Source organism: Rhea pennata, chromosome 7 (genome assembly GCF_028389875.1).
Source record: "Rhea pennata isolate bPtePen1 chromosome 7, bPtePen1.pri, whole genome shotgun sequence".
Taxonomy (NCBI): domain Eukaryota; kingdom Metazoa; phylum Chordata; class Aves; order Rheiformes; family Rheidae; genus Rhea; species Rhea pennata.
The window spans coordinates 18,998,729-19,012,671 of record NC_084669.1 but is presented as its reverse complement, the minus strand read 5'-3'; the positions used below and the strand labels follow the sequence as shown (position 1 = coordinate 19,012,671).

The 13,943-nt window shown below is 42.3% G+C and overlaps 1 protein-coding gene across 1 annotated transcript; it reads right to left on the bottom strand.

Moving 5' to 3' along the window:
* Positions 1-559: 559 nt before the first annotated feature.
* Positions 560-8,993, bottom strand: ANKRD1 (ankyrin repeat domain 1). The gene is made up of 9 exons (XM_062579638.1): positions 8,894-8,993; positions 7,262-7,441; positions 5,402-5,539; positions 5,188-5,295; positions 4,417-4,515; positions 3,237-3,335; positions 2,972-3,070; positions 2,725-2,823; positions 560-1,459 (listed from the first exon to the last, which is right to left on the bottom strand). Exons 1-9 carry the CDS (start codon positions 8,918-8,920, stop codon positions 1,355-1,357), a joined length of 954 nt encoding a protein of 317 aa, XP_062435622.1. The 5' UTR covers positions 8,921-8,993; the 3' UTR covers positions 560-1,354.
* Between the last annotated feature and the right edge of the window lie 4,950 nt (positions 8,994-13,943).

Below are 13,943 nucleotides of genomic sequence, written 5' to 3'. Positions count from 1 at the left end.
TGCTGGCTGGAAGCATGGTGGCACAGGCCAGTGAAGGTGTGAGAGTCTATGGCATTTTTGTGGGTGGAAGCTACAGCATGGGGCATTAGGATTATTACTGATTGCAGCATGTAATGTCCTGGTCAAACTGGAGATTTCCTCCCTTGGCGACACTGTTGGGATAGTTGTGCTTCAGCTAAAGCAGACGGTGCGGTGCCTTCCTTTGCTCACAGGACTCCACTTCTTCCTTGACTGGGACAGTTGAAGCTTTCTTTGTGCTCCACATTTTAAGAACTCATTTGCTGAGAAACTGAGGTTTTAAATCAAACTCGGTTATAAAACTGTAACTTTCAATAGTACTAGCTACTCAACTTTCTGCTTTTGTACGTGTGTTTCTATTTAATAAGAAAGAAGAGGCATTTATCTAACAGTGTCAGAGAAGTAGCTTGAGGGCTGGCAGCTTTAGGCAGCTGAGAAATTTTCTAAAGGTGTGCATCTTACAGAGTCCAAAATGTGAACCTTTAAAGAGAGACAGAATTTCTCTGGACACGCTCAGCACTGCATAACACACTCCAACAAATACAAAGAACCACTCTGTTTATTTAATCTGAAATAGATAGTACAAAATGTACAGAAAAAAAGCAGTACAAATTTACAAATATACATCATCTGTTTTTGCATTCTTCAATTATCAGGCTTTGTAATAGTCCAGCTTTGCGATTCACCTCCTGATACCATCTCCTCTCACCTTCATAACATTGCATTCGAATCCGATAGCCCATACTTAATGTAAGGACTTTATCATCAAGGTTGGCAAACCATCTGCAAACCCCATTACTCAACGACTCCTTTAAATCCACTTGCATCGTAGTAGACCTTCTTTCATTGCTATCTGATCTTGTCCACCTTTGCCACTCATTTAACACATTATTCTAATAGTGAGTATTCAGCAGAGATAAGGCAACAGTTACAGGTATAGGCTATTTAGAGCTATTGGAGGCTGGAGGGAAGCTGCTAATGGAGTTGGAAATAATACCATCTAAGATAAAAGGATTCATTTTGCTGACAAAGACTGTATTAGTTAAAACTGTAAAAAGGCAGCAATAATTGGATCATTAAAAATGATTAATTTTTTAAATAAATAAATAATAAATAGGAATAAATAAAGCCATTTTAAATCCAGTGGAATTTTAACACTCAACCTGTCTTTTGAAATAATTTCTGTGCATCTTTGTTTTGCTATTTTTCAGGAAAGCATCTCAGATAGTCTAGTACCATAAATATCTTCAGTAAAAATATTATGTTTGGGAGCATTTGCCTCCGGGTTGGTAAGAAGTGTTTAAAAGCAGCAAAAAGCAGTCTTCTCTCTTCAAGACTAGTTTGGGTGGATGCTTTTGTAGCAGTTGTCTTTCAGGTTGTTGAATATCTCTTTGGTGCCATTCTGCCACTGAAGCACAAGATCCATAGGGGTTTTCCCTTCCTGGTTGAAAGAACCAGAAGAAGCAAGATTTAATTTCAGCCAGTGATCATAATCCTTTACTGTTTCCTAAATATTTGCATGGTGAGACCATTGCACATGCTCACGGTCAGACTTACTCCTGTCTCTCTGAGTTCAGGGTCCTGCTTTACAGATCTAGTCCTTGTCCTGTTCAGACTGATGATGAAATTTCCCTGTATTTCAGTGGGCCTAAGCCATATTATTGGCAAATACCATGACTAGCAGAGCCTGTATGTGTTTCTTTGGATCCAATCTAAACTAATTAGAAATACATTTAGATGAAACCTCAATAAAGCGCTCCTCTATTTAATTGAGGATTCAGATAAGACTTTGTACTGATATAATTAAATAGGTTATGAATCACATCTAAATTAAACCGGAGCAACTTTTGTGTGCGGGTAAAGCCTGAGAGCAGGTCCTTGTTCTTTTGGGCTGTACCTTTTGTTGATTCATATACGTGTCCTGAATACCCCTGAAATTAATGCCAGGAGCAGCCTTGGCTTTAGAGGGACTAGGCAGTGAGTAGGGAGTGCATAATGTGTTGTAGTAAGTGGTTTGCTCCTTGCCTGCTTCGGTTTTTTTCTACAGTAGATGCTAATTGGCATTAGTAAAAAATCAGTCTATGCCATGGATGCTTTGATTGGATTTGGGGGGACGGGGACTGTGACATGCTAAACTTGTTACAAGTGGTCGCAGAGCTCTGGTCGTGCAGCTGCTGTGGCTGAAATGGCTGTGAGCAGTATCAGGTGCTGGGCTTCTTAAACTGAAGCTCTGCTGATCCAGGGTGACTTACTGCCCAGCAATCAGACTGATGGTTAACCAGGCATCCAGAGATAGAGCTTGGGCTTGCCATCAGCTGTGGGCTGGCTGGCAGAGCAAAAGGGAGTTTTCTGTGGCAAGTGAAGATCTTTGTCTCGGCAGTGATTGAAGCCCAGGAGTTACTCAAGGAGCAAGATGTGTTTATATCTTTTTAATATCTTATATGTGCAATTAAATTAGTAAGCTGCGATATTGTTTTACATTACAGCTGATGAGTTCTGGTTTTAGAACAGGTACCATTTTTCTTCTCGCTGCCCACCCCCAGGTTATGCTTTTTCCATACTTCATCTTTGCTTTAACTTAGTCTGAAGTGGTCTCAGGGAGCCACTTTGCAATAGTTTCTCTTGGCATTTAAAGCCACAACACTGCTCTGAAGGGAAGCTCATTCCAAAGCGTTTTGATTTCCGGTATGTTTTGCTGTTACTTACGCAGTTCTTCACGGTTAGGTCCGCTCCATAAAGAATCAGAAGTCTGATCATTTTGTAGCGGTTCAGTCTCACGGCGTCGTGCATCGGTGTGTCTCCTTCCTAGGGGCGTGAGACACAGAGCGTGGTCAGTCCTGCCCTCCGGCACTCTGAACAGCTCAGCCACTGACTCTCAAGCAAGCCAAACTGTGAAGACACGTCTGCTTGATGCCACCTTCTAACCGTCAGGTAGGAAGTTGTTAGTACTTACTCTGTCTCTGGCATTGAGGTCCGCTTCGCAGGCGATGAGGTGCTCCCCGCAGTCGTACTGACCCGTTCTCACAGCCACGTGCAAGGGGGTGCTGAGCAGCTGCGAAATGGGGGGCGAGAGAGAGCACTCAGCGGCACAGAACGCGTAAAGAGAAAATCAGAAAGGCAGACCGTTTCAGGAACGGCCACCAAAAATCAGCAATTTCAAGTAAGGGTCAGCCTTTCATCTCTGTTTTAAGAAGCTGCTGAGTCCCAAAAGGACCTACCTTGTCTCTGGCATTTCTGTTTATTCCTTTGTCCAGTAAGAATTTCAGGACATCCAGGTTCCCTCCCCGGCATGCCCAGTGCAGGGCTGTAGATTCAAGCTACACCAGGAAAAACAAAAAAAAGGTAATTTAATTCATCCTTATAAGAAAGAACAAATTAAACAATTCTGATCGGATTTCAAATGAATGCAAAATCATTTTCATTCAGTTTAACCTGAAGCACTTTACTGTGATCATTGAATTGTTTCTAGTTTTCCTATTTTGCCCTAATTCTTTCAGTACTGCCAGTTTTTCACTCTTCACAGCCACTGTGTATTGCTCTTAGAGAATCTTGGTTGTGAAAAAGTGTATATTTTGTCCATTCTGTGAACTTAGAAGTCGTCTTTGGATAGCCAGGTATGATTTTTATGGCTGATATGTGCTATTTCGTATCTTTTGTTTTTACTTGATGACTTTTAGATTCCAAAACACACAGAAAATGATGATGAAAGGAAAGAATAGTTCCCTTTTGCAAACTCTCAGAGGCACCCAGCATTTGATTTCTCTCCACTAAGCTCTGTTGCAAAGGGTGGAATTTCCCTTGCAGATCTTGCTCTGCTCATCATTCCTCAAGTTTCTTACGCTACCCACAGTCATTGCGGGGTTAAGCGAGGGGGAATGAGGCTGGCTAATTCCAACTGTGTAGTAAAGGCACAAAACGCTGGGACTGGAGAAGCAAGAAAACAGCTGCAAAAGCTGTTGGCATTCTGCTACCGCCACGGCCAGCATTCCAGAAGAGCAGAGGTCTCTCGTGAGCTCAGTGTTGAAATCCTGACGGAGAATGCGTATGTTGTCCTGAGCCCTTGATAAAGGCGTGGGACAGTGGTATCTCCACCACCTGCTAGCAGTCTGAAGTGGTAGCCTGACCTCAGCTTTCTTATCCTTCTTTAGGCTCTGCTGTTTGCAGCAATCTGCTGGCCGATATGCTCCTCCACTTCCTGTGTTTTCCAGTAACCATTTTGGGAAATTGAGGCAGACACCCCCTCTTGAAACCTCTTCTCAACAGTGTCTTGAGGATAAACTTACAAGTTATCTTAATTATCAGAGGCCTTTTGATGTTCTTCACTGCTATGTGTGGCTTTGGCAGAGTTAGGAAAAAATGAACAGTTTTTTTGAAAGGAATGTAAGTGCATGTGCATACCATATCTTGCAGTTCAAGCTGGGCTCCGGCTTCCACTAACATTTTTACCACCTCTAGATGTCCTTCAGAGCATGCCCTGTGCAATGCAGTGCGCTTGTACTGTCAATTAAAACAGTGCAAAGTCAGATATTAAATGTGGCACAAAGAGATTTTTTTTTTAATCTTTTCTCCCTGCCTGCCTAGGATGATGGCAAACACATATACTTTATGCTGATTCATTTTCCAGAGCTAATACTTTTGAGACCTGAAATCTGCTAAATTTTAATAGCATCCTAATAGCAGAGAGCTGCCTACCCAGCATTTTAAAGGGCATGAGGTATATCTGCAGTATGACATGGAAATTTTAAATTGTGCCTGTTGAGTTCCTCCATCCAACATACTATGCTGCATTTGCAAATGCAGGCTATGCTCTATGGAGCATGAGAGCAGGCAGCATCACTTTTGTAGTTCTGCAGAAAAAATCCTTGTCTGTCCATCTGTAGCACTGGAAGACTGCCTGTTACAGGAAGCAGGATTTCCCAGTCCCAAGCATCTTTCTTTCAAATATAAAGATTCTTTAGCAATAACAGTATTTTGAAAGGTCCCAGTGGCCCCTGTATCACTGGAAAATGTAGTATGTCAAGCTCCTGATTTTTACTTTCTTATGCTCCTCTGCCCTCTTTTCTTTGCCTCAGAAGTGTAGAAGCTACAAAACCTAGCAGTAAAAGTTATTCTTGCTCTCTAATAATCTCTCTTCTATAGCAGGCTTTGAAGTAAGAAGTAGTATTGTACCTCATCACAGACGTCTGGATCCCCTTTATCTGACAAGTATTTTTCAATTACTGGCAACTTGTTCTCCAATGCAGCCCTGAAGAACGTGGGTATATCCACTGGTCCTGTCTGGTGGAGAGAAATACACAGAACATAAATGCACGTGGCAGCTCTGCAGTAGTGCAAAACCCCATCGGTCCTTTCACAGAAGAAAACACTTCATAGTAGGACTTACAAAAACTTCTGGTTCAGGTTCCTTTGAAACGGGTGCTTTTACTTTCTTGCATTTTTTCTTTTTCTTTAGCTGAATAATTTTTTCAAGATCCTCTAAGCTTTCAAGTTTTGGCCTCTCCTGTAACTTCTTCTTCTTGAGCTGAAACAAAGCAGGGAAGGCAGCAGGTTGAGCAACAGCGTAAGCCCATTTCCCTTTCAGAATGGTAGGACAGGGCATGCAATTCTTCAGCTGAGCTCACTAGCTTAAGACTGGATGAACTTGGAACTAAGTTGCCTTTTTAACAACTAGAGCAACTAGAGTTAATTAAGCATTATAATATGTTACTAAGGGTGTAAGAAAATCTGCATCATCTTTTCATACACCTTTGGCCCATGTTCTAAATGTTGTCTCTCTCTTCAGCTGAATGTTGTGGGATAGCATAATTTTTCTGCGTTATGCCAGGAGTTAGAGCAGCACCACAGCCCTTCTGGCTCAACAGTTTAAGAAATCTCATGGTCAGCTTATGAGGGCTGGGAAGCCCCTGCAGTTTTCACTGACTTCCAGCAAGCATCCGCCTTTAGGATGTAGTCTGCCTGATTGATTTTAACTTAATCCTCTTCGATTAAAAATATATCATTAAGCGAACTGCAAGGTTTATCCTGATTTTAACATTTCATTCAGGAAGCGTTCACTTTGGGAAGCTGCAAAGATTGTCTCCAGTATCCTTGAGAGAGCAGTTTGGTAGATGTTTATGACTTCTTCAAGCCTGCTTGTAAAAAGCATCACTGCATGAAGTCAGTATGGGGCATTGCTAACATCAGGGACAAATGTGTTGCCGGAGTTAAGGGTCAAGATCTCCAATATCATGAGGTGTCCTTGGGTCCATGACTTCAGAAGAGTGACTTGCAGAACAAGGGGTAACTGGGCCAAGACAAGTGTCAAATTCTCTCATGGTATCTTTAAGGGTAGATATACTGGTGAAACCCTGCTTTCAACTGAATTCTTATTCAAGTCATTTCCACCTCTCTCTTGAGGGGAAAAAAAAATGTTCTCTGCATTAAGATCATTGAGTTAATGGAAAATATTCTGTTGGCTTGGGTGGGTTTTCCATCAACTGGAAATTCTAAGAGCTGTTAAGACGATGTGGTTGTTTTGGATAGAGAAACTTAAAAAATTTTGTAGCAAGTAATGATCTCCAAGTTAAAGGTGAAAGTCAGTAGTTGGATTTATTTTACTTAATATTTTGGGGGCTCACCTTTTCACCCCTCTTTTTTGGACCAAAGCCTTATTCCCCCTGCTAATTAAACTTCTTCATTCTCATATTGCTTTTACCAGTTTGGGGTGATATAGGAGGAACTGTCATATTACAGAAATACAAAACGGTAAATTTCTGTAGACCCATATCACTTTTATTTTTATTTTTTCCAATTGTGTTTTCATAAAAAGAATATTTTTATGGTAGGTAGGGCTTCTGGCTTCAGAAATGTACTCTTGCACCCTTAGTGGAAAGCAAAGCGGTGCCAGTTTGAGACTTGTCTTGGGTTAGCTATTTTTGATGGCAGTTGTTGGATGTGCCAGCTGAAGGTGTCTTAGTGGTTGTGTTTGTTCCCCTGTACTGACAGCTGGTAGAAGGGACTGGGCGAGAGAGAGCCCATGGGGCTTGGGGCAGACCCTGCAGGGATGTTGTGGCTGCTGCCTGGAGCCATCACCCGTGGGAGCCAGCAGATCTCTGCCTTTGGGCATCAGACCGCATACTCGTTTGGTGGCGATCTCCCAAGGGTTCGTTTACCCCGCTCACAAGGCATGTATCTCTTAATTAGGGCTGCTGAGCAAAGTACGCACAGGATGTCAAAAGAACGAGCACAAAACTGAAGAGCTTACCTCTGCCTCTAGCTTTTTCTCTTTTATATAGGCCAGATCTCCTCGGGTCAGTAAGGGTTCAGAGACTGTCTTTAGATCCTCCTGCTTCTCTAATCTTACAGCAGCTTCATACTCTCCATTTTTGAAGTCCTCAGGGAGGAAACTGCCAGTCTCTTTATCATCAGTTTTCTTCCCAGTCACCTGCAAAAGCAAATGCGATGTAAATATAAGCAGCAGTTTCACGGCTGAAGTAGCTGCTTCCTGGGAACATGGGTTACCCAGGAGCTAATTGCATGTCATTTTTGTGAAGTGTCCAGCTCTAGGAGTGCGTGGTAGAGTGCAGACCTCACTCAGCCTGTGCCTGGCTTAACCGTGCACGTGAACAGTTAGAGCAATCTCACTTGCAGGGAGCTCTTCCACCTCCACAGAGCAAGCCCTCGTTGGCATCTCGAGGGTTTGGGTCGGGATCTGTGGCTGTAAAAGGCTCTGGTGGGAAGAGCCACCCAGAGCAGTGCCCTGGTGAGGAAGCAGAGTGAGAGGAGAGGCCACCCCTTGGGACTGTACACTTCCAGGGAAACACAGTGCAACTAAATGAGGTTGCTAAGTAGTTTCAAGGCTGATCTTACCTGTTGCTGTCAATACCAAAGTCCCCATTTATGGCACTTAGCAAGATAGCATAAGGTGGTTCCTGTGTACGAGCTGTAGGATGCTTGATTGTTTTTGCTGACGGTTTTGAATAGTTTTTGGAAATAACCTCGATTAACTACATTCAAAGAGATTGCGTGTTAAACTTAGTGGAAGCTATGGCATGTTTTGAGAGTAGTTCAGTCAATTCATGTGATCTAGACTGACTTTTCGTTCAGTCACCCTTGTGAGATTGTTTGTTATAGGGTTTAACACTAGAGGAATTGGCAGGGCCTTGCCAAAGGAGTTTAACACTAGGAAAAAAAAAAAAAAAGGCAGGGCCTTGCCAAAGAATTTAAGACAAAGTTAACTAGTCAGATTTTATGGCAGTTTCATCTTAACTTATTCATCTGGAGAGAAAAGGAGTTTCCTTATAATATTCCAGTGTTGTAGTGGATTGCCCCTTTTTATTGGTCAGATCAAGAATACTTTGTTTGAACTCCGCAATGGAATGCACCATTACTTGTGATTTGATTTAGACATTATTTTCAAAGGCTTGTTACACCGTGAAAATCAGTGAGTGCAGGAGTAATGCTTGATGTTTGGTTTAAAAGTGGAAAGAAAAAAGCTTGGTTTCCCTGTATTGGTATCTCCTCCTAATCTCTTACTGGACTGGAATTACTCTGTATGATCACAAACATAATAGCTTTAAAAATAGCTCTAAATCAAAGTCAAAAGAAAATACACATCTAAGTGGTCAGTCTGTTCCTCCTAGTGAAATATGTGGTGATGCAAAACCCCTACGGCTATGTAGTTGTATCAGTGGTGAGTCCCCTTTGCAGAGAAGGTTAAAGTGAGAACATTTTAGCATAACACATTGTAACACACACAGTTTTTGTACCTAGAGCACAGTATTGATGGTCACCCTCTAAATCACCTCAATGATCCACAAAGGTTGTCTCTTTCTCACTGGTACCACAACAGTCTAGAGGGAAAAGTAATTTTGAATAAATGAAATATTGTACCTACCAGCTCTTCGACTTTCATCACCATCATATCTGCTGTTGGTCGAGGTTGCACTCCTGTGTGGACGAAGCTCCCAGGGGCTCAAGTAAGCTCTGCAGGGGCCACCACGCTAGCTCTGCTTATATATGTTTGGGAGAACTTTGCTTGAATGAGATAATCTTCCAACCTGGGAATCCAAGTATGCCGCTGGGCTTTGCCAGCTAGGAGGTAGGTTCATGCTCATTCCAGACATGTTAACTAGCCAGATCTGGTGTCGCGGGGGGGGGGACGCGTCAGCCGGGGGGACGGTCCAGTCTCTCTGTCTCACCACCCCGCGTGTGTGAATCGGAACGAAATGTGAGATCATCGTTCCTTCGGCAGTGACCGAACGGCTCAGCAATGCTAGTCATGCTGTGTCCCCGGTGCCCACTAGGACAGCTGCCTGTTGATACAGCGTTACAACAGCTTCTTCCCCCCCCCAACCCCCCAGCCCCTTTTTTTTTTTTTTTTTTTTTTTTTTTTTTTTTTTTTTTTAACTGACTTTCAACTGACTGGAATACACAGGAAAGGGTAAGTTGCTTATGTACAATACCTGTAATAATAATTTCCTGATAAGTGGATGATGACCCTTTAAGTTTTGGGAAGCTGTTCTTTTCATTGCTGTTTATTCTTGGATAGTAAACAGTTTTAAGGGAAAGGCTTTTTCTCATCATGATGGCACTCTCCTATATTTGTTGGGAGGAATTCTCTGAAGGGATTACTGAGCCAGAATGATGTCTCTGGTGCTAAAAGGGCCTATGACATGTTAAGTTACAATCAGTGAAAGATCTCAAAACAGCAAGCTTTGCATTTTTCTGGGATGTTGTCAGTAATTATAAGCAGAATAGTAAATTAAGCCTATTATGCCAAAAAAGTAAAACCAGGATTGTTTTCTCACACAGTATTTTCATTTTGATATGAGAGAGTAGGGGCACAAATGTGACCTATCTGGTGGTGAAGCTGGACAGAGGCAGATGCATACAAACGTTGGGTTAGTTTTGAGCAAAAGGAGGTATTGAGTCCTTTGGAAGAAATAGAGGGCAAGCTTTTCTAGTGCCACAAATCCAAATAGCCTGTGAGCAGGCTGCTGAACACTAGCAAAAGACAATTTCGTAAAAGGAAGGTCCACTAATCTCTGCATTTAGAGAGTGTGGATAAATGCCAAGAAAGTCAGTTCTGTCGTTCTCCAATGCTTAGCACTTCTATGTGGTGAAGCATAAGCCTGGCTTTAGGCAGTCAAGTCACCTGGCTGAAATCAGTGTAACCACTCAGGTGCTCAAAGTACAATATGCGCTTAAGTAGTTTGCCAAATCAAGTCTTAAATATTTTGGGTGTTTATATCATTAGCATCATTAGTGTGCTGTGTTCCTGATACTGACCTTTCAAGGTGTCTCTACTCTTCTGATCTACCAGTAATTTGAGTACATCCAAACTTGTCTTCTAGTCCCCATCATACCTATGCCCTCCCTTTCCCTGAAATGAAGCTGGACATCAGGTGGTTCCTTTAGTACTCAGAATATAGATGACATTACAGGATGAGCCCCAGAACTAAAATAGAGTATGTGGCAGCAAGAGAACCTTTCAGAACATTTTTTTCCAAACCTAAGCACAGCCAGGGTATCATTCCCCCATGGTGGTATGTCCTGAATCACACTTCAGAGTGTTTCTCACAGCAGTTTTGTACTCCTGCTGTATGTTGCTGCGATAAGAGGCAGCTCTGTTTGGCTCTTTCTTGTTTACAAATGTGCTGTAACAGGTGAATTCAGTGTGTTTCATTCTGCAGTTCTTCTGTTATTTGGGAGATTGTCTTGCTACCCACAGTCCTAATAGTAAGGCTGCAAAAACCATTTCTCGTTTCAGAGAAACAGGTTACAGTAGAGAACTGATGTGGGACAGGAAATGCAGGGCTGGTTAGCAGTTTGCTTTAAGAACAAAAACTACCTAAGCTGCGAACTGCCTCAGCTCCCTTTATATTTGAACCTTACTTTTCCTTTTTTATGCCTTTTTTTTAAATACTGTTTCTTTTTTTTTTAATAGCCAGTCATATAAAACAGACTCAGCAAAACCTAAACTAGAAGGTTTAAGTGGAGAGAGCTTTCTCTGCAAGCGGTTCATAAATCGAACACAGACTGGCTTTACAATGGACCGCTGTGCTTCGAGGGGAAACGCAAACCCACCTCTCTGGTACAGGCTTCTCACAGCACTACCAAAGAAAACAGCCATGTTCAATAACTATCTTTAAAGCATCCGGTCCCTAATGACTGAAGAGAGTAACAAAGAATGAAAAAGAATCTTCCTTGACAATGCTGCGTACAGCAAAGGGTGGCGCACACAAACCTCCTTTTACCAAGGGTGGAAATGCAAGTTAACCTAATGGGTAAGTGCTTTTGAGCTAAATATCGTGTAAACCAAGGCAACCTTACTGAAATCAGCAGAAATATACAACTTCATATCAGCTAAGACTCTAACTCAGATGATTATCACTGTTGCTTAATATTGGAGGCAGCAGTAATATAATGAGCTTGCAACCTTGTGCTGGACTATAACCACTTAATCACCTTTCCACAAGTGACTTCTCGTATCACTGTTAAGTTAGTCATAGCAGATGGTCAGTGGGAGATGTGTAATGGGAGTCTGAAGAACAGTGGCCAGGCTGCTAACGTGTAAGGGCAGAGCAAAGATCCGGGTGGTGTCACAGAAAAACTTCCCAGGCAGAAGCAGGAGCCCAATAGGCTCAGCATCGCAGAGAGCAAACTATCAGGATGCCCCATTCCCTGTTATCAAAGAAGAAATTGTTTGAATAGTGCAGAGGTTTTTTTAATTAATTTTCAAAAGAGGCTAATAGTACGGTGGAGGCATTACGTTTGGTACAAGCAATATCGCTACCTCTTGTGAAGTGTATTACCAGCCTATTTTCAATGCCGTCATTGCCCTACTTGGCTATCTTGCATTTTCCGGAACGCTGCCCTTGGCTCTGTCCTTGCCTTCGAAGATGCTGCCCTCCGCAATGCCTTTGTGCCTGGCTGTCTCTGTCCATCTCCTGCTGCTAAATAAGTAAAGGTGTGAAAAAATCAGTTGCTGAGAAGTGATTATGCACTTAAGAGGGTATTAATCCAGCAAACTATGTTCCATGCGTGTGTGCAATTCAGGCTAATTATGTACCTAAGGGACACCTAAGAAACAGTAACCCGTAGCTTATTCCTTCTGGATTTGGGATCTGTCTTATTTATGAGCATCCAGTGAACCTAACGTACAGACACACACAACAGAGCAGTCATAGTACATTACAGGAACTGTATTTTTTTTTCTTCTTTAACTGTTTCTTTTCCCCTAAAAGGCAGGAAGCATTTTTATTTGCCTAACAGATAAACTAGCTGGTATTTATTGTTACAAAGCAGTTCTGGTATGAGCTAAATATAATATGCAAATTATGTCACTCATGCCGTAACTTGTTCAACACATTGATATATATGTCTGTGTTTTTTTCTAAAGCAAATAGGGAATTATTACATTATCTGCTTGAAACAGCCCAGAGACTTCTCAGTTTTGTTCCTGTGCATGAAGTTGCTAAAGAGAAACATATCATTGCTTTATAAGGAAAAAAAAAAATTCGTTTAAGAATGTAAAGCTGATGTTAACTGCAAAATTAGACTATAAGAAAATTAAAATATAAGAAATTATTAAATTAACAGCAGGACATGGCTATAAATTTCGTTTTGTTCAGATCAACTGTTTTAAAGGAAGACTTCTGTTATACTATAAGTCTCATAGTCTGGCAGGTTTCTGGTCTGGACAGAACAGTCCTCCAGTGTCAACACCCAAAATGGCAATGAGTTAATAGTTACCTCACTTACTGTAGGATTTAAAAAACCTCTCTCGAATGGCATTAGGGTTAGGATTTTCACATAATAGAAAAAAAAAAAGTGATATATATTCAAAAACAAGGGTTTTAAATGCATCACCACAGGCCTTGAGTTTTATCATGATGGTGTTCATAGATGCATGTGGATCTGACTAACTCTCCTTAGGTGTCCTCAGTTAGGAAGCAAGTGCAGCCAAGCACCCCAGAAAGGTTGTTACCTGGAGTCAGATGGGTTTGTCCACTGGCTGCCTGGTCTTCATAGCCAGCAGTCTAGTTCAAGGGCCAGCTTATCCAGCTCTCCTGTGATAATGTTATTTTCGTGTAACCTCTACCTATGTTTTTGTGTATTCAAGTAAATACAATATTCCCTCAGCTGTTGCAAAAAGGCTTGCGCTGATACGGAGTTGCGTGAAAGGATTCTGCCGCTCGTGCTCATGAGCCCCCAAGCCAGTTAGAAACAGAAAGGTCTTTAACAAGAGAACTGCCCAACAACGAGTTACTGACCTTACAGTGCGGGCATGCCTGCAAATCCCAGTCATAATCTAATGTAATCCAGCAGGCACCTTCCCTGGCCAACTGCACAGCAGTAAAGCATATTCGGTGCTTTTGACTGGCAGCAAGGATGAGTCAGCCACGCTTCAGGTAAGATGTGACAATTTTTAACTCTCCCTCAGTGTTTTGTTTCAAATTTCATGTTGTCTAACTTAAAGCCTCCAGTTACTGAATCTTGTTCCACTATCGCCTGAAAGCTTGGAGGATTCCTTCCCTCCCAGTAGTACAGTTCCTTTTTGCTGTGTACGTGTAAGGGGAAGTGGTGTGATACATATATCTGCCTGACATACTGCCTGGCTACAGGGCTGTTCTTTGCTGGTGCAGGAAAAGCTCAGCACCAAAACCTGGGTGTCCTCCTGTCTGCTGATGCAGCAAAGCCGGTAGCTCAGGAGATGCAGGAGAGCTCCATCTGGCAGTGGGGCCAGAGCCCCTGGGCTGCTCGCGAGGGGATGGTGGTCACTAGTGACTGCCTGCTCCCATTCCACTCTGCAGAAATGGCCTGTTTCCAGGCAGTGTTGCTTAGGGGCAGTGGCAAATAACATCTCTGTGTCTGTAGAGAACATCACAGCCAAAGGCTTGTGCTTTTGCCTTGATACTGCTTTTGCAATGCTCTTTGAATTC

Excerpts from the sequence above, each read along its gene's own strand:
- ANKRD1 (XM_062579638.1), bottom strand. The coding sequence starts at position 8,920 with ATGATGGTGATGAAAGTCGAAGAGCTG. Across the intron at positions 5,540-7,261 it reads AGAAAAAGCTAGAGGCAGAG|CTCAAGAAGAAGAAGTTACA; the intron begins GTAAGCTCTTCA and ends GCTTTGTTTCAG. Across the intron at positions 3,071-3,236 it reads ACAGAAATGCCAGAGACAAG|CTGCTCAGCACCCCCTTGCA; the intron begins GTAGGTCCTTTT and ends CCCATTTCGCAG.